Below are 20,891 nucleotides of genomic sequence, written 5' to 3'. Positions count from 1 at the left end.
TACCCGGGTTATTTCCGTTTGCCTTTTGGAGCCCAGTTTGGGCAAATTCTTTGAGTTTTAGCCAGAGACACTGTAGTTAAGTGTCTCTGAGCATATTTTGTTTTGCAATATATCTTTTGTTGGACTAAATGGTGTGTGTGGCTCTTTAAGGCCTCTGTGTCTTGACACCATTCCTTAAATTAAAATATGTGTAGTATGCTAGGAAACCATAGCCTCTGTTCAATCCACTGTCGATGGAATGGGGTTTGTGAATATATTCAGTTTCCACTGTTTCTCTTTCCAATCTGGATTGCATCCAAATAAAGGGATGATATTTCAAAAGTTTGAAGTATTCCTTAGTTAATAAAAGTCTTACCAGAGGTCTTTTCTGTAGCTTCTTTGTTCATAGCAGATTTGTAAACATGTTGCATCAGTTTGAGAAGGTCATGCCAACGCTTCTGTCTGTAGCATGTCTGGATGTGGCCTAAGAAAGTCTGGTTTTGCTTTCTGGAAAATGTCTGTGCAAACAGCTCCTCAAAAGATTCTCGCAGGGGCAACCAAATAAGTTTATTATCCACTGGCTTGTAGCTACGAAGAATGAAAAGAAAAACAAGCATTGCAATTGCTTATAAATGTTTGTGGCAAAAAGCCCCAAGATATCAAAAAGCACATAGAAAATTTAGAATTCTCAGGCACAGAAAGGGCCAGCATCATGAACCTTCCCTCCTCAAACTGTCCCACCACCTACCTTACCCGTCTTACAGCTGCACATTCCCTTTCTTTATAGCCCTTTTTTTGTATCTTTTCTTAATTTGTATGGCACTCAAACAGCTGGTCTTTTGTTGATATTTTGTAGAACAACGAACCACTTCCTCCCAATCAGCCTAGCTAGATTAATAATATGATGTCCCCAATACTTCTAGGAATTCACATATATAAGCAGCTTCTTAAAAGTTGTTAGGGAAGTGTGATTCCAAACAAAAAACCAGCTTGATACTTTCTATTTTCTCTTGAAACACTTCCGGAGAAATTCAGATGAGGAAATTACTGAGCAAAGATCACTATGAATTATTGTGATCACCATAACAGAATTAGAAGTAATTACCAAGTGAAACATCACACAGTGCATTAAAACTGCAACTATACATGACTGTAACAGCAGAATCATTTAAAATCTTGCTTTGATCTGAGCTGATCTGCTGTCAAAAGAACACCTCAAACATAAACGACAGGGAGCTATCTTTCCACTAAGATGATAATAATAATAATACATTTTATTCCTACCCTGCCACCATCTCCCCAAAGGGACTTGGGGCAGCCAACAAAATACAGCAAAGTATAGATAATACATAAATCTGAAACGATAAAAACCACAGAATTACAACCCCACACATAATTACAATGTAAAACATTAAAATTCATCAAATGCAGTCATATCTGCAGATAAAAATAAATTGTTTCAATTCACATAGTCCAGTCCCAACATGATGCCCACAGTAAATCCTCAGACTAATCCTTAAAAACCTATGTAAGGTCAAAGGCTTGCTTAAAGAGCCATGTTTTAAAGCTGGAACGGAAGGTTTGATGATCACTGAAAGCACCTATCAGTGATATATGTGTATACAAGCCAAGTCCATCACAACAAAATGGGGCAAGAGGAAATGTATATCAACTAACTTCTCACAAAACAAAACTTTTCCTTCTTTTTTGTTTCTTTGCACCTCTGACATCCACTTCAGAAGACACTTAGGGCATTGCAGGTCAGCTCAAAAGGGAGAGAAAAATCACCCCTTTCCCAGTTCTGCTGACAGAAAACATTCCCAGTCGAAAGCAGTTATTGTAGAGTTTGTTCCCAAAAGGTACCACACCCATCTGAATTTTTTTACAGGAATGGAAAATTCTTTTGCAGTGAAATGCAGTTTTCCAGGCCCTGTCCTAAAGCGATTTGATACATTTTTATAGTTTTGATCGGTACACAATTTTCTACTCTTAGGCAACAATGTGCTGCCACTTATAACTCATTTTGCAATTTCTTTCTATTTGGTAGTTTCTGGAAACAAACTCCACAATTGGATACTCCCGGACATACAGTAGAGTCTCACTTATCCAAGCTGAACGGGCCGGCAGAAGCTTGGATAAGTGAATATCTTGGATAATAAGGAGGGATTAAGGAAAAGCCTATTAAACATCAAATTAGGATATGATTTTACAAATTAAGCACCAAAACTTCATGTTATACAACAAATTTGACAGAAAAAGTAGTTCAATACGCAGTAATGTTATGTTGTAATTACTGTATTTATGAATTTAGCACCAAAATAACATGATATATTGAAAACATTGACTACAAAAATGGCTTGGATTATCCAGAGGCTTGGATAAGCGAGGCTTGGATAAGTGAGACTCTACTGTACTAAAAATGTGAGTTTATAAATGTGATACAATTCCCAATTGCCACAGACAACAAAAGCAATTTTTAGAACTGTTAGCCACTCACCCGCCTAGAAGATCTGCAGTATCACTCTGCTGGTTCATATTGATGACTCTCAAACGGTGTCCTTTAAAAAAAAAAGAACAAACACAAAACACTCTCAATCTTGAATTACTTCCTGAATCTTGGCAGAAAGTTCCCAGATTAATTCAGAATTACCTGTAATATGGGCCAGGTACTGAACAGTGGAGGTTTTGCCTGTCCCTGTTTCGCCCACAAGCAATACAGGCTCCCCTTTTTCAACACACACAGCAAGTTGCTCGAGTAACACCGAAGATGGACGTGTTGGTGCAAAGGTCAGCTTTTTCCTACCAATATATTATCATTTATTAATTAAAATATTTTAATCATGGCATTTTGGAGTGACAGAGATAAAACAAATACAAACAATTCCAAATGAAAATGAACAAATAATTGAAACAAGATAAATGAAATAATCCAAGCAAAGGCTACAAGAGTTTTTCAAGAAATGTACATGCTTAAAAGAAAATAAAGACCCAATTTACTACATGGAATATTAAATATTCAATTATTAAATATTATGTCTCTACGAAGCAGTGCCATGCATATTTCACCAACTGGTTCCCTAAATAGATAGATGATAAAAATATAGAATATCTAAAATCAGGAAAAATTTATTATCTTTTTTAAATGTGGCTGTGAGATGTATTGTTGAAGGCTGTTACAAAAGATTTCATTATACTAGGACAAACATCTAAAAAGAATGGGGTCAATTTACATATTACATTAACTAGTACATTGATGGTTTGTTTTTAAACTCTAAATTCCTAAGGCTCGACACATTACAAAACTCCAAAGAGGAAACTGGCTAAAGAAAAGGAGGATTAAGTTTCCTCTCTTTGCAAGAAGTGGCCCCAAATCCAGACCAGAGTTACAACCACTTGCCTTAAAGAAAACCTAAAGAGCTGCACACTACATAATAAACATAAGGTGCAGTTGGACCCATAACTTAGAAGAGAGTGTAAAATGATCAATACCTTTGAGCAAGTAGTGCATGTGTTGGCTTCCGCAAGAGCTTGACTCTTCCCACACTGACTTCTTGCTCTGTGATGACAAGTTGTGGTTTATAAAGCTGACAGTAGTATTCAGCCTACAAAAAAATGAGCACACATAATGTCCTATACCAGCTTACTACCAGATTCAGCTAATAACCAGCTGTACCCCTTCCTAGATTTGGAAAACCTAAAGATGGTGATGCATGTGCTGGTGGCCTTAAGGTCAGACTTTTGCAATGCACCTTACATTGGCCTATCTCTGTACAAAATTTGGAAACTCCAATTAATTCAAAACAAGGCAGCCAGAATAGTTACATGAACATCTAAGAGTGAGAACATCACACTCATGCTAAAGTCACTCCACTGGTAGCCAAGTATTGGTTTTGACTATCAAAGCCCTACAAATGAGTGCCACAGGGGTGAAAAAAGCGGTATATAAATGAAATAAATAATAATACATGGTTCGGGTCCAGGTTACCTACAGGATTGCCTTCTCCGATACAATCCACCCCAGACTGGTCATCTGGCAAACGTTTACTTCAACTAGCCGTCACCCAGAGGATCTTTTTATTGGCCGTCCCAATACTGTGGAAGCTCCTGCTGGAAGAGCTCCAAGAGCTAAATCTGCTATCATAATTCCTGACACAACTAAAGACCCAACTCTTCTGGGAGGCCTACCCAGCCAGTCCTAACTATGAATTTTAAAACTCACACCCTGTGACTACTGCATTTTAATCTTTGTTCAATGCATTTTAATATGTGTATTTTACAGAAATGTGTTTTAAAAGATGCATTATATAGAATGTATTTTATGATGATGTGTTTTAACTGCGCTGTGCCTGTGAGGAGAGGTGGGTTAAAAATAAAGTTGTTGTTGATCATGATGATGATGATTATCATGACTACTACTATATTCTACATGTATGTGTGTAGCCCTGCACATGCAGTTCTACATCTGAGTCTGAGAGGGCATCCCTGCTGCTGTTGAAGTCAGGAGATAACTCAGACCACAGAGAAGCAGCTAGTCTCAACTCTGGAGAAGGTAGAAATGAGGTCTACTTTCAAATGGATGCACCTAACTTTACCTTCACCCAGGGATTCAGGGCAGCCAGATTTTCATGGGCTGAACTGACTTCCCTTCTCCTTCTACTGCTGGTCAGAAGGAACATCAGCTGGTCTTTCCAGGGTTTGTCAGCTGGCAGAAAGGGGAAGATTTTTGACAGAACTCATTGGAAACCCCTTTGCACTCTATCCTAAAGTGGTAAGCTGCACATGTAAGATACCTTATGTCTGGAAATGTTCAATTTGTTTCCAATGACTTCTGCCATCTTCATTCTACTCTCCTGTTTGGATAGCATTGCTGTGAAACAGTCTAAAGCCTGTAAGGGAGAAAAATACATTTCTGGTTAGGTCTTCCAACTCATTCTATGGTATGTTTCTGCCAGAAGTTATCATAAAGTTGCACTGGAGAATCTAGTAGCAAATACTTAAGAGAGGACACTCCCTTAGTTCCTTTAGGGCAACTATATGCTTTAACTTCATCAGAAATCATTCATTTCAATAGAATCCACTATTAATCAGGGTTTTCTGAATATTATAGTATCTCTAGTAAATTATTTCTCTTCCCAGTGTAATTCACACGACCCCCTGCATGACTATTATTGCAATGCTGCATCTCATAACTGAGTACAGGCAAGAAATATTTAAACTTCTGGACCAGCTTTCCACTTCCTAAAGCCACCTTGGTTTCATACTTTTAAAAGAATGCAAAAATTACTCTAAAATTCAAGAATTATTTAGCAAACAGTCATACCTCATGAAAAATATTCAGAGCAGTATGGGGAGAGCTGTCAAAATGGAAAGAAATCCTATTGCACCAATTTAGCAAGTCCCTAAAACAAAAGAAAATATGTTCACCAACTCAGCAGTACATCACAACTCCGCTCATGCTCAACTAAATGCCTAATTTTTATTGTAGTTTTCTGAAAATTACCATATTCAATTAATACATTCCCACTAAGAATGTATCTTAAGGCTAAAGGATTTACAAAACCTTACAGTGTTACAGTCACCTTCAACATAAAATATCAATCAATTTGAACACATATTAAAATACCTCAGAGATAATTCTCGGCCCTCTAAACTTGGCATTTTGTATTTTGTAGAATATGGTGCATCTTCCATTATGGTTTCATCTCCTGGAATATGGCTTTCGGATATATGTTTATCATTAGTAAGCTCAATGTAGATGTCTAATAGACAATCTAATACTGTAGCAAGTTTAGGGTAATTCCTCTGCAGAATCTGAAAAAGGAAGGAATGTTTGCTAAAGCCAATATTTTCTAATGATTTCAGTGTTTTGCACTTTATCACATTTTATAATATACAGAATTTTATCTTGAATGTGGAAAATAAAATCCTAATTAATTATAAAGTAAGGGTCAGACAATTCCACATGCAAGCAGTCCCCGGGTTACAAACATCTGACTTACAAATGGCTCATGATTAAGAACAGGGGTGAGACAACAGGAAGTGAGAGAAATCTACTCCCAGGAAGGGAAATTCACTCCTGAAAGAGTTGTCCTGGGGGAAAAGTGTCTTCATTGAAGCTTTCTCACCAATCCTCGTTCCCACAACAAGAATCTTTTTCAAAATCCACACAGGGACAGAAAGTAAGGTGAAATCTTCCGAACAGGGACACAGACAGTAAAAAACAAAACAACCCCCACCCCCAAACATCATAGGGGTGTTAACCCTTTCCAATAATAATAATAATAATTATTATTATTATTATAACCTGCTTCCATCTCAGGGCGGCTTACATGGGGGCCAGAAGTCAAAACCAGATGAAAATTAAAATACAACAATATAATTAAAATAGTTGAGCAATAAGATAAAACATCTATGATATCCAAAGCGTGAGATATATATATATATATATATATATATATATATATATATATATATATGGCCAGAGTTACCCTTTTAAAATGTACCTGTTCCAATTTACATACAAATTCAACTTAAGAACCAACCAATAGAACCTATCTTGTTTGTAACTTGGGGAATGCCTGTAATGGGAAAATATGATTACCTTGTCCCACCTGTTACTGCTGGATGTGTGTATTTGAGTGTTATATGCACTGCATCATGTGGACAATTCTAGATTTCGGAGGATTTTGAAATTCCAGATAACTGATCCTAAACTTGCATTGCTTTAAAAAATGGATATACCCAAATCTAAATAGTAAACACACTATTCATTCAGTGCTCTTCAGTATCCCTTAAAATACATGCAATCTTAAGATGATGTTTTTAAAAAGATTTCTAGATTTGAGATCATGACACACTAACATTGAGATTTTTTCTATCTCTACTCAAAAACCCATCAAGAGGGATTCATTCCCTGTTGAGTACATGGATAATTTCCCCCAATACTAAACTTGAGCATCTTTCGGAATTATTTTAACATTTCTTCTCTTTACACTTTAGACTCTTTATTTAGAACTAAAAGATTTTTAATAAAATTTAAAAAAAATAATAAAAACTAGCAGAAAAAAACTTCTGATAGGATCTTGTCAAACCTTGCTTCTCTTCACTCTCCCCGCTTACCTCTTTGAGTTCAGCTTTAGGCATGTTATGTAGTTGAATTTTTGTCCAATATTTGTCCAGAAGAGCAGCATGACTATTTTGCTGTTTGTACCAACCACCACCACAACTGAAGACTCTAAATTAATTACATTGCAAATCAATGTCAATATTATTAAAGCACTAGAAGTATTATAGTTTAAACTACACAGAAAAGGCCTAATAGCTTTACGTGAACAATGAGTTCTACAATGTTCCCAAAATGCAGCAGCTACATCTAAAGTAATCATAGCTCCATATAACCAATACAAGGATTATTTACGACCTGCCTGACCATTTACACAACTGCATACTAAATCTAGTCTGATGCAAGCAACCTGACTATTTGTGTACACACTTAGCTGCACATGTAATATCAATACTTCTTTATAGCTATCTTTACGAATCTCTTCACAAAAGCATCCAAGTTCCATAATTTCCTACCTTCTTGTCGCAAAAAGATGGAAGCCAGGAGTCACTTGTATGCAATCACTTCTTCCAGGAATCAATAACTCACCATTTTCCAGAAGAGGAATTAACACAGAGATCTCAGAAAAAGAGAAGAAAGGATATTATTCCAAAAGACAGTATCTAGACCACAAGCTTGGCTTTGCAGACATAATGGGAGCTCCCTACACTCCTCTGCCATGAAATCTGTTCTATCAGATCAAAGAACAGCAGCCCTCTGTACATCTCACCAAGCAGCGAAATCCTGATGGATACCTCCTACTCTTTTTGTACAAAAGAGTATTAACCGCTTATTCTCATCTGACACTAACATTCCTGTAACAGTAGAGATTTGATAGCAACATGCTACATCAAACAGTGCATGGAAGCTCATAACTTTCCCCTCCAAAAGTCATGAGATGTTAATACTTTATTACTAACAAACTGCCTTTTAAATACAAACCTAACTGAAGGCTGAGTCCCATACATACAAGGAGTGCTGGAAAGGTTAAGACATTTAATGTATGGTAATATCTGAAAATTAATGCGCAAAATTTTCATGCAGGCCGCACTGTCAACTTTGTATTGGACTATTAGTCCAACAAATAGTTAGGAGAGTTCAGCTCTGCACATTAGCTGTGTAGGAAAGGACACAAGGAACCGAGAAGCCACTTCTTTTCCCAATGCCAACATGATTAACCCTATCAATATTTTAGCAAGATGCTTTCCAGGTAAACAACACCAAATACTGCGCCAAGAGAAACATTGTAGACACAGTACGTATCAGGCTGAAAGCATGACATACTATCTACAAGCATTAGGAGAAAAATCTATCCAGAGATTGGGAACAGGGCTTTTAAAACTTTTCCACTCAGGACACCTTTCAGCCTGAAAAGGACACCAGGTATATAGGTATATACAATAGATATAAAACCAAACTTTTATTGATAACAAATCAGCCTTTGCAAGGCTTGCTAAACAGGCTGATTTTTTATTTCATGAAGTACAGCTAAAGCATCTTTTGCAGAGTCCACTGTAAACACTGCACAACAGATTCGTGCAGTCACTAGATGACATTCAGAAAACTTTTAAGGTTGACAAATTTTTCAGGATCCAAGCACTGAGCTAAGAAGATCGTTTAGGGTCAGGACCCATAGTTTAAGAAGCAATGATCTAGAAGGTTATGGAAGTTAATTCCATTAAATGTTCTGGTATATCTTCAGAGTAATATTATATATGAAAGACAAGGAGCTCAACACCATAACAAGATCATTATTTTGAAAGGAAAAAATGATAATAAATAACCCAAAGATTGCTACCTGCCTTGCAAGTATGAATTTTCAACTTCTAAGAGTGTTATCATGGAATACCTCCAAAGAAGCTAACACTGACTTTCATCCCACGTATTTACAATACACTTCTACAAAGCATATGGACATACCACATCAAGAGGCGCATAATCAATATCCTCGAGGAGGATCCAATGTCCTTTGCTGACTGCTTGAGTCAAGGTCCCTGGTTGCCACACAAACTCCCCTGGTACATCTGTACAACGATATATGCCCAGCAGAGTCTATCAAACAGGGGAGGAAAATTCTAATTAGAAAATGTATGCAACCTTATACCTTCCTTTAAATATTTATGAAAACTTCAAGGATTTCTGAAATATAATTTCTTTCAACTGATTTCCTTCTAAATTTGCAATTAGGGGTCAGATATATTTTGGAACTTTTTTGTGCAAAAAAAACCTTATGACATTATTTAGAATATTATTTCTTATGACCTGCGGTTCTAATCATAATAATTTGTATTCACACTTCGCACAATGTCTCTGTAACATATGAACTATAAAAGCAGGCACTGAAGTCAATGACTGAGCACTCGAAATAAATATTTCCTAAATGGGTTTTAGCTTGATAAAGACAAAAGGATACCTGGTATTTAAGAAGAGGTACAGACACCTTATTTGTATATGGATAGTACAGTTTCCATTAATATTCTCACTTTGTGGTTTTGTTGCATTATTCATTTACATCACATCAACAGGAAACTGGATTAACAACAACTATGCACCTAAATTTTCTTCTATTATTACAATATGGACTAAATTACTAACATGTGCTTAATTTTTGCAGTTTGAATGTTCCAGAACTTCCACTGACTATAATCCATAAATTTTGAATGATTTTCAATAACAACAACAACAACAACAACAACAACATTGGGTGCCGTGCCAAAAGATCTCAGCCGGCATTTGGAAACAATAGACATTGACAAAATTATGATCTGCCAACTGCAAAAAGCCACCCTACTGGGATCTGTGCGCATCATTCGAAAATACATCACACAGTCCTAGACACTTGGAAAGTGTTCGACTTGTGATTTTGTGAAACGAAATCCAGCATATCTATCATGTTTGCTGTATCATACAATATAATAATAATAAATAATAATAACAGCTATTCATTCTAGGAAAACAAAATGCTAACAGCCTTGACCAGTCATGACTATATTATTCAATTTTAACATTTATTGACATTGTTAGTTATTTTATTTGATAAAAAGGCAGGTATGTATTTCCCCTCACCTTACTGTCAGTCTGATCTCCCAACTGAACTTTGAGAATATGAGGAGGCTTCGTCCTTCCAGTAACTGTTCCCAAGAACTCAACAAGGGATGTTTTGCCACATCCTACTGGACCCTCAAGTAACACTGCATTTTGTGAAGACACAGCCATGGCAAGGTTATGAAGATTTGTGCAGGTCGATTTCACCAGCACAAATTTGTTCAAGATGTTTTCCTGTCAGGACAGAGGAGGCAATATTTTCAGCTAAGAATCTGGACTTAGGCATTAAAAAATGAATGTGGTAAGATAGGACTTCCCAGGAACAAATGAAATGAGATAGAAAATACAGTGTTTCCTCACTTAATCTCCTTCCTCACGGAGGTTAAGTTCCAGGACCAGCCACAATAAGTGAAAATCCACGAAGTAGAGATGCTATATATTTATACATAGTTTAAATCTTTATCAACCAATTGTGTGTTGATAAAGCGCCTCCTTCTCCTCTCTTTGCCACTTGGGCTCCTTTTCTCTCCCTTCGGCTCCTCCTTCCTCCCTACCTTATGATTTACAATATTATTTTAGAGTTTATTGAAAAACCACAAAACAGCGAACCCGCAAAGTAGTGAAGAAACACTGTAGCAGACATGAGACACTGTGAAAGATTTGGATCAGAACAGCACAAGCAAAAGAGGTTTAAAATTTTCCCCAGAGTCTTTCTTGGGTTTGCTATTCTCCCTTTTGTTATTTTCTCCACTGTCACCTTTAGGCGAATAGAAACACAAAGGAGATAGGTCCAGAGGAGCTCATCTCCTAGTAAGAATAAATAAGTACAAATAAGCAAACAAATAAAAATGAGAGTAACTACATTTACATTTGCCACAATGTATTTATTTTGCTTCCTGGCTCAAAGTTGCACAGCTTCCACTTTTAAAAAACGCTCAGCTTTCCCAAGGTGACACAACCTGGACACTATTTTTCTGCAACTTTTTGCTACTCTTTCCTCTGACTCCAACCAAGGTTATGCAGAAATCATCAGCTGTAAAAAGGCGTTCCAGTTGTCAAACTGGTTAAGGTTGGGGGGAGGGAGGGAGCTGACCATTAATTTGAGAGTAGCAGCTTCTAGCTGGGACTTCTGTAAAAGATGGGGGAGATGCAGAGGGAATTTGTGGAGTTGGGAGAGATTTCATATGTTTGGCAGCTGATGATCTAGTTTCTGTTTTTCTGCAGCTTGCCTTCATACAAGTTCAAATCTGGACAAGTGGCTGTGAAAAACAACATTTCAGTTTGCAAAACAGCTGTGAAAAGGAGCAGGAAAATGACGTGTGTCTTCACAGTTTCTAATCAGGATTTCTGTGAATGACCAGAGCAGTGGTTCTCAACCTGTGGGTCCCCAGATGCTTTGGCCTTCAACTCCCAGAAATCCTAATTTGTTAAAAAAAATAGAAATTAAATGGTCAACTGCCAAACATCCGCCACTCCTCTTTGATTCCCAACTTTCACAGAAATCCTGGCTAGAACTTTGAAAAGATGTTTCAGCTCTCCAACAAAAAGAGAGCGGACAGGATGATATCAAGCATTGTGATGATCATCAATCATCCATTTCCTTACATTTTCTCCAGGTCCAAATTGCTGTCTAGGCAGCACAATTCCACAAACAGCTACCACCTTTGCAGAGAGATCAGCAGACAGAAGCTCCCCCTGAGTGTGGCGTAGCTCTTCTTCTTTGTTCCAAAAACTTGCCTCAGGATTGGCCAAGATGAGAGCGCGCTCAACATTCTGCATCCGTGACTCTTCCAGCAGCCTGTCAAAATCCCAAACACGAATGTTACAGTATTTTGAACAGGATACAAGAAATTCACGAAAGCTTGCAAAGAGACACAAGCAAAAACAATTACTCACTTAAGTCTGAAATGTATTAATTCTTCTGGATTGAATATCTTCCTCAGGAAGGACAATCTATGCTCATCATTCATGCATGTGAGAAGGGCAAGACAACTGGAACTATACCTAGGAAGCAAAAGTTGGCTTGATTAACAATTTATCTTGTTTTTCTGACATTTATTTAGGAGAACTATGGGATAACTTATCTCATGCATGGTTCCTTTGTTCCTCCCAAACTTTCAAAGTCTTTTTCCTCCAAGGAACTTTTAATAGAGTACATGAGTTCCCCCACAGAACCCTAATTTTGTACCAAAGCATTGTGAACCCACAAAGTTCTTCTTCTTTCATCTACTGCCATTGCCTGAGTGTCTTGTATAATGTAGTAGGTTTGGAAATAAAGAGAAAACATTTTAAATCCAACCATGAACCTTTATTTCGGAACAAGAAAACATTAAATATAACCACAATCCTTTATTTTTGTAAAAGAAAATATTGGATTTACACCTAATGCAATGAATGAAATAGTTTCGTTTTTGTACTTTTTGAATTGAGCTTTATGTCTGACAGCTGAAAGTGTAAATCCAAGGAGGCGTCCAACTTTCTCCTAAATGTGTTTTTGGTATAAGCAAAAGAATTCACATCAATAGGTGAAAAAGAGCAAATTGGGGAAGCAGAGTTTGGATAGCTTTTCCAGCTACTGAAAGGTATACATCTGTCAGTCCTACCCATTCAGTGGCACAGATTAAAATTTAGTTTTTAAAGCAAAGGTAGACTGAAATTCATTAAGTCCTTTACTGTGTTTCCCGAAAATAAGACATCCCTGAAAGTAAAACCTAGGAGGGAGCCGGCACCACCGCCGAGGAAAGCATGTGCGAAGGAGAAGGAGGGAAAGACACGCGCCTTTCCCTCCTGCTCCTTCGCTCCGCACGCACCTTCCTCGGCGGAGGAGGAGGGAGGCGTGGAGTACAAGAAAGGAACTGTGAAAAAATAAGACATCCCCTGAAAATAAGACCTAGCATATCTTTGGGAGCAAAAATTAATATAAGACACTGTCTTATTTTCAGGGAAACACGGTATATGCAGACTTTAAAAAAAGATGTTTAAAATATATTGAATCACAGTGAATTTCTAAATTGACTTGCAAAAGAACTATTTCTGAAAAGCTATGGGGTTTTTTGTTGTTTTTTTGTGTCAGGAGCAACTTGAGTTGCTTCTGGAGTGAGAGAATTGGCCGTCTGCAAGGACGTTGCCCAGGGGACCCCCAGATGTTTTGATGTTTTTACCATCCTTGTGGGAGGCTTCTCTCATGTCCCTGCATAGAGCTGGAGCTGATAAAGAGAGCTCATCCGCTCCCTCCGCAGGTGGGATTCGAACCTGGCAGCTTTCAGGTCAGCAACCCAACCTTCAAGTCATGAGGCTTTAGTCCACTACACAACCGGAGGCTCCATTTTGACAAGCTATGGCAAAATAGTTAAGATTTACCATAAAGAAGAATTGACACATTAAGTTGTTTAACCTTCAGGGGAGAGCCAATTCAGATCTTGCAAACCTCTATAGAAGAGACGTACCATCTGGTCTGGGGTGACCATGCTCCAGAGCTCATGAGTCACAGAATATCATTTGGCTTCCTGTGCAGGGTCACACTACAACATTCTGGCTGCTGTTTTGGATATGTTATTAGGGCCCTTTGATCTGCCTTTTAAAATGTTTAATGTTTTTGGGTGGGCTCTTGAAACAATTTTAGGCTTTCAAGGTATTTGGACAAATCATTTCACCCAAAAATAATTGGGGAGGGGCATAAAGGGCTTGAGGGTTTTTTTGGTGGGCGGGGGGTCAGTGTGATATCAAGAGCTGCATCGGTCTTCCCAAAGGGCTGTATTTAACTCATCTACATGAGGACAATTTTATGTGCCCACAATAATCCATTATCACAAGACTAGTAACATGCAACAGTGGTGGACAACTTGTAGTCCTCTCAAAGTTACTGACCTGTTGTTACCATCATCTTTCACTACTGGCCGTGCAGTCTGAGGCTAATAGGAATTGGACTCTGACAACAGCTGGAGAGCTATAGATTAATTCCTCAGTCATGGCCTAGAGCAGCAGTTCCCAAACCATGTTCCACAAAGCCCCAGTTTTCACAAAAGAATAAGGATTCCATGATAAACATCTTCCCAGTTTTAAACCCTATCTTAACCTTAATCAATTTATTCTGTCACAAGTGTCTAAGCTACCCACTGATTAAGAAGACAATTATAAGGCATTTGACATTTATACATTAAAATGATAAAATAAACTGAAAAAATGAAGCTCACCATCGAACTACAGTATCATGACTTCTCAGTAAGGGGACACAAACACTCCAGTCCCACAACTCTCTGAACACAGACTGTTCTTTTTGGAGGAATTTGTAGGCTGCCTCCATGAGATCCCTTAACTTCATTCTTCGGCGTCCATAGCGAACCATGTTTGTATCTGAGCTCTCAAGAAAGAGTCTCTGGAACACTGGTGAAGTATCCTTAAAGTACCTCAAAGCAAATCTACAGGAAAGAAAGGAAATGTAAGATGTTGTTGTTAGCATTATCGGAAATGACTACGACTTCAGACTAAACAGGGCACAATTTCAGATCGTCTGATGAAGCAGCAAGTTTTTCACCAACAGACCTGTTATTTTTACCAAATTTGGGAAGAAGCTGTTTTACAGCTCCTTTAAAGTCTAACAGTAAAAATAACCCTTCTTTCAGCAAATGGTTTTAACCTACACTAGGAAACTAAACATTTCCATCCTAAAACAAATGTATGAACAACCATGTATCCCTGCTTTCTGCTAAAGCAGTGGTTCTCAACCTGTGGGTCACCAGGTGTTTTGGCCTACAACTCCTGGAAATCCTAGCCAGTTTACCAGCTGTTAGGGGTTTATGGGAGTTGAAGGTCAAAACATCTGAGGACCCACAGGCTGAGAACCACTGCCCTAATGTTTAGTATCCAAACCATTGATTTCTTAAACTTCAGAAGCATATCCCACTTCCAAAAACTATATGTGTGTGTATGTGTATAAGTAAAAAAGGCAAAATTTGACAGTATACACACACACTATGGATTCACAATCAATCAGATGGTCATGACTTCTAATTGCACAGCCTCCACTTTAACCAGCTCTCAGGCTGGCTGCAACTGTCATAAATAAGGATAAAGCTTAAAAACTATAGGCAGTTTCCAAGTTACAAGCATCTGACTTACATCCAACTCACAGTTAAAACCGGGGGTGAGACAACAGGAAGTGAGAGAAATCTACCCCCAGGAAAGGAAATTCACTCCTGAAAGAGTTATCCTGAGGAAAAGGTGTCCCCACTGAAGCTTTATCACCAATCCCTGTTTCCACAACAAGCCAATCCTTCCAAAATTCAATTATCACAGGGACAGAAAGGGGTTGAAATCTTCTGAACAGTGGCACAGACAGCAAAGCAAACATCATAGAGGTGTTTAACCCTTCCCTGTGTTATCTAGTTAAAAATGTATATGTTTAGCTGGAGTTACACTTTAAAAATGTATCTGTTCTGACTTACATACAAATTCAGCTTAAGAACCTATCTTGTTTGTAACTTGGGGACTGCCTGTGTACACAAATGTCACATGACTTACGGCATCACATCTGGGTGATCATCAATAAGCTTGCTCACTGCCACACAGAGTCTCTCATGAAGGTCGTAGTTGATCTGGCCACTAGATTTAAGAAGTTCTACATTTCTTTCCAACAAATCCAGCAAGATTGGACGGAACTGTCGACCAATTAGAAGTGTACATTCTTTATCGAGTAATAATTGTGCTAAGGCACTGAGGATACATTGACGATCCTGTCGGCTCCAGATCTAAAAACAAAAGGAGACCCAATTTAAAAAAAAGATTCCCTCCAGCTATAATAGGAGATGTTTTGGTATTTCTATGGAGAGGATGTCAGGGCTAAGAGGAAGAGCTGGAGAAAATTACAAGAGTATTTAGAAAAAGTAAAAGCTTTTTTACATTCAGTGTATCTCAAACCATTCACTATACAGAGAAGCCATTGAAATCCACAAGCATGTAGACAATTTCAACAGAAAGGAGGAAACCTGAAAATGAACACACTCTGGCTACTAGTATTAAAAAATCTCTAAAATCAGGGCAGTAAATCAAGAACAACAGTTTGAAAACATAGGAATTCCAGACATGAATCAATCAGGGCCAGTTAACACCTCCCAACAAAAGATAACCCCCAGGTAGGAAGCAGCCAGGCTCTGAAGCTGCTAGGCTATTTAATGCTAATCTAGGTGGCCAATTGCAACATTAACACTTGTTTCTGATATACAACAGTTTTTTCTCCCACCCTGGACATTCCACAGATATATAATCCTCCCTTGCTTAGTTTCCAACAAACCTCACAACCTCTGAGGATGCCTGCCACAGATGAGGGCAAAACGTCCTGAGTCCCTCTGGGTGAGAAGGGCGGGTAAAAATGATGTAAATAAATAGACGTCAGGAGAAATTGCTTCTGGAACATGGCCATACAGTCCAGAAAACTCACAGCAACCCTGTTATTACTATTGTTATTATTATATTTATTAAAATAATTTTCTAGTGAACCTAGCAGAGACTGGTTGGCTGGCCATTTGTGAAGAGTGCTTTGATGGTGTAAGGGGCAGGAAGGGGTGGGGCTGGATGGGCCTTGGGGGATCCGATCCCCACCCCCACAGAAGGCGAGGGAGGTGAAGGCGCCCAGCTTGACCAGTGCAGCCGCTCCCTCCTCCTCCTCCACACAAAACAAAGAAGGCCACGAGAATTCACATGTCGCACATGTCGCCCCTCTTCCTCCAGCAGGAGAGAGAGAGGGGGAAGAGGTGAGGCCAAGGCTCAGGGAAGGCGGCCTGGCTCCTCTCTCTCTCCCTCCCTCCCTCCTTCCCTCTCCGTCCAGAGTCCATATCGCCCCCCCCCCCAGGCTATTGCGGCCCTCCCACCTGTTTGGCCAGGAACCTGCTCAGCTCCCCTCCGCCGCTCCGTTCCTCCCTCTGCGCCACCAGCTGCAGCGGGGCCTCCGCGCTCAGCCGCAGGTGCTCCATCGCTGGCCGGCGCCTCTCTTCCCTCCTTCCTTCCTTCCTTCCTTCCTTCCTTCCTTCCTTCCTTCCTTCGGGGCGCCTTCCAGCCAGAGACCCAGAGCCACGGGGGCGCGAGGCACGTGTGCGACCGCAGCGGAGCGACGGCCGCTTCCCACCCCCTTCTTCCAACGCCCCGCCCTCTACGTCATCTCCCCTCGACAGACACTCAGCTGAAGGGGGTGGGAAGGGGAGGAAACTGCCTTGGTCTCGGGAAAAACAATAAGAAAAACTACTCGCCCCATCGTGCATTGCGGCACTTCTCGGCCTGAACTTGTACGCCTAAACAGCGCGTTGGATGCTGGGAGGAAGAGTCCTTATTCGAAATGCTTGGCAAACGAAGGACCCTTTCACACTGCCATATAACCCAGTTCAAAGCAGATAACGTGGGAAGTGTGTTCCACAGCTGTGTGGAAGTGGTCCTAAGCTGCATGGCATGGCACTGTAGATGGGGCCTAAAACACTTAGGCCACTTCCACACAACTGGACACAATCCCACACTATCTGCTTTGAAATGGAATATATGGCCCTTCCACCCAGCCCTATATCCCACAGTATCTAGACAGAAAATCCCACAATATCTGATTTGAACTGAGGGCCCTTCCACACAGCCATATAATCCAGAAAATCATGGCAGAAAATCCCATAATATCTGCTTTGAACTGAAATGTATGGCAGTGTGGACTCAGGTAAACCAGTTCAAAGAGGACATTGTGGGACTTTCTGTCTAGATACTCTGGGTTATATGGCTGTGTGGAAGGGCCCTGGGTTATCAGAGTCCACACTGTCATACATTCCATTTCAAAGCAGATAGTGTGGGATTGTGGAAGTGGCCTAGGTGTTTTAGGCCCCATCTACAGTGCCATGCCATGCAGCTTAAGACCACACAGCTGTATAAAATCCCACATTATCTGCTTTGAACTGGGTTATATGGCAGTGTGGACTCATAACCCAGTTCAAAGCAGATACTGTGTAATTTCCTGCCTTGATATTCTGGGTTATATGACTCTGTGGAAGGCCCCTAAGGCCCCTTCCACACAGCTGTATACAATCTCATATTATCTGCTTTGAACTGGGTTATCTGGCATTGTGGACTCATGGCCCTTCCACACAGCCATATAAACCAGAATATCAAGGCAGAAAATCCCACAATATCTGCTTTGATCTGGATTATCTCTGTCCACACTGCAATATAATGCAGTTCAAAGCAGATGTGGGATTTTATTTAGCTATGTGGAAGGGGCCTCAGATAACTCAGTTCAAAGTACATATTTTCAGCCTTGATATTCTGGGTTATATAGCTGTGTAGAAGGGCCCTTAATGTGTTCAAGATTATGTCCCATGTTTTTTAGGGCCCTTTCACATGGCCATATAACCCAGAATATCAAGGCAGATCATCCACACTATCTGCTTTGAACTGGATTATTGCGGTGGCACAATGGGTTAAACCCTTGTGCTGTTGAACTGCTGACCTGAAGGTTGGCCGTTCGAATCCATGAGATGGGGTGAACCCCCCTCTGTCAATCATAGGTCCTGCCACAACCTAGCAGTTTGAAAACATGCAAATGTAAGTAGATAAATAGGTACCGCTTCGGTGGGAAAAGGCAAAAAGTCACTCCAGGTAGAAAGTACCTCCCCAAAGCCAGATATGAGCACTGCCGCAGAAGCTGGAAATGAAAGGATAAGCTTTTGCTTTGTTTGTATTTGTGTCCCTCATTGTATGTGATTGTAAAGGCATTGAATGTTTGCCTATGGCTGCTGTAAATGCTGTAATCCTGAGTCCCCTAGGGAAGAAAGGCAGAATATAAATAAAGTGTATTATTATTATCATCATCATCATCATTATCTGAGTCCTCAATGTCATATTGTAGCGGAACCTTTGTGCTACGGTCCTTGCGAGCGCAGTGGAGGGATTGGAGACGGACAACTGGAGTATTTCCAAGAAAGCAGTTTTATTTGGCAAGTGGCCACTAGGGTTCCCCCTCGCACCAAATAAGTGCTTTCCCAGGGAGAACCCCCAGCGGCGGGCTGAGTAAATATTTATACACACTACAGGGTTCGGGTTATGCCCGCCCACAAGCAAATTCATTGGCTTAGAGTTGTGACGCTGCTTGACTTGCATCCAATCAGCGCTGACCAGCGGCCCGGGCACACTCTTTCTGTGCCGTGTTCACAATCATTCAGAGCGCCTGCGTGCGCAGGCGCTGTTTGTTTATCTTTAGCTTTCATTTCTTCAGAAACACATGATTTCCCAGAAACCACATGTTTCTGTGAGTTTATGCACCCGGGTCGCTAGCCGTCGCCATCTCTGCCCATATATGGTATTTCCTGGGGTTCTTTAACCTCCCGCCTCACTCCCCCATTTTCTTTTTGCGAAGCGCGTGTACAAAAGCTGAAGCAAAGCATTATGGTTCCATCCAATCCCGCTTGGCTTGGAGTATGGCTATCTTTTCTCCAGGTAAAGATTGTGTGACACACCTAGTACACATTTGCATCATTATTGGAGTCCAGCACATAACTATGAGAGCAATGAACAATCCTAAAATCCCTACCAACAATATGTCCTTCAACCATTCTACTGAGGGTAACCAGCTAGTCACCCAGGAGAAGGGAGACCAACCTTCTACCTCCTGGACATTATTGTAAATTAGCTTTTGCAATGACTCGATGTCATCTTCAATAGTACTATTCAAGTTATGAAATTTCACTACACAACGCCCTCTAACCATGGCGCATAACCCCCCCCCTGGCCGCCAGTAGGTAGTCAAGGGCCAACTTATGCTGTAGGGTCATCTGGCTGATTTCTTCTACTTCAGACTGGATTTCCCGGAAAATTTTACCAGTGGCATTTATGGACTTTTCAAGGCGGCAAGTCAGGCCTAGAACACTTCTACGATTTGCTTGAGCTACAATCCCTAGGTAAGCACCCAGGGTCAACAAGCCTGTGATCAGGCCTCCTCCTACACTGGAGGCTTCTGAACCTGACAGGGCCTTGTTAATAATGACCTCATCCGAGCATTCTGGTCCTAGAGGGCCTGTTTGCACAATGTCCCGTTTCAGGCGCTGATGCCTTTTGTGTAAGACCTGAACTGGGAATGTCAAATAACCCACACCGACACACTGGTAGTTGCCGGGGTGATAATTTGTGGCCCATTTATCAAAGAAAAACCATAGATTTGGATCCCTAATTTGCCATAACGGACAGAGGCTTTTACCTAGGCTCAGTTGGGTTAATTGTTGCAGTATGTTCATATAAGATTTTAGGCCCTCAATAGAATCATTCACACTAAATGTAGGATAATCTGGATACATGCTAGCCCACTCGGTTGCGGTTAGATTTAATCGTGAGACATACGTCCTTAGGGACGTAGACACGGGCGTCTGGCATCACTATGAGTTCTCCTGACCACTGACCCTTCTCCTTTAAGGCCCATTCTTCTTCCTCTGGTGTATATGTAATGTTATGTTCAGTTAATTCTACCTGTAGGGCCATTACCTGATGTTCAATATAGGGCAGCCTAGCTGCCTCTTTGGCTGCCAGATCAGCCTGCCTATTTCCTTGCACTACGGGATCGTCTCCACGTTGGTGCCCTTTACAATGCATCACAGCCACCTGCCTTGGCTTCCAAACCGCCTCCAGGAGATCCACAATCTCTCCAGCATGTTTCACGCACTTTCCTCCAGACGTAAGGAGCCCGCGCTCCTTGTACAGTGCTCCGTGTGCGTGGAGGGTAGTGAAGGCATATTTTGAGTCTGTGTAGACG

General features: G+C 40.3%; 1 protein-coding gene across 2 annotated transcripts in view; it reads right to left on the bottom strand.

Annotated features, from left to right (window-relative positions):
- Positions 1 to 17,258, bottom strand: part of LOC100558840 (LYR motif-containing protein 2) — a 140,510-nt gene extending 123,252 nt beyond the window's left edge. For both annotated transcript variants that reach the window (XM_062980755.1, XM_062980757.1), the window contains exons 1-16: positions 16,993 to 17,258; positions 15,647 to 15,873; positions 14,320 to 14,544; positions 12,023 to 12,130; positions 11,732 to 11,924; positions 10,148 to 10,360; positions 9,002 to 9,133; positions 7,558 to 7,661; positions 7,099 to 7,213; positions 5,603 to 5,790; positions 5,300 to 5,378; positions 4,770 to 4,865; positions 3,469 to 3,581; positions 2,630 to 2,778; positions 2,477 to 2,537; positions 356 to 567 (exon numbers count right to left, since the gene is read on the bottom strand). In XM_062980755.1, coding sequence (XP_062836825.1) covers positions 356 to 567; positions 2,477 to 2,537; positions 2,630 to 2,778; positions 3,469 to 3,581; positions 4,770 to 4,865; positions 5,300 to 5,378; positions 5,603 to 5,790; positions 7,099 to 7,213; positions 7,558 to 7,661; positions 9,002 to 9,133; positions 10,148 to 10,360; positions 11,732 to 11,924; positions 12,023 to 12,130; positions 14,320 to 14,544; positions 15,647 to 15,873; positions 16,993 to 17,094 — 2,317 coding nt within the window. In that variant the 5' untranslated portion in view covers positions 17,095 to 17,258. The remainder of the gene's footprint in view (positions 1 to 355; positions 568 to 2,476; positions 2,538 to 2,629; positions 2,779 to 3,468; positions 3,582 to 4,769; positions 4,866 to 5,299; positions 5,379 to 5,602; positions 5,791 to 7,098; positions 7,214 to 7,557; positions 7,662 to 9,001; positions 9,134 to 10,147; positions 10,361 to 11,731; positions 11,925 to 12,022; positions 12,131 to 14,319; positions 14,545 to 15,646; positions 15,874 to 16,992) is intronic.
- Positions 17,259 to 20,891: the final 3,633 nt, after the last annotated feature.

Source organism: Anolis carolinensis, chromosome 1, assembly GCF_035594765.1.
Source record: "Anolis carolinensis isolate JA03-04 chromosome 1, rAnoCar3.1.pri, whole genome shotgun sequence".
Lineage (NCBI taxonomy): Eukaryota > Metazoa > Chordata > Lepidosauria > Squamata > Dactyloidae > Anolis > Anolis carolinensis.
The sequence above is the reverse complement of the archived record's forward strand: the minus strand, read 5'-3'. Positions and strand labels throughout refer to the sequence as shown.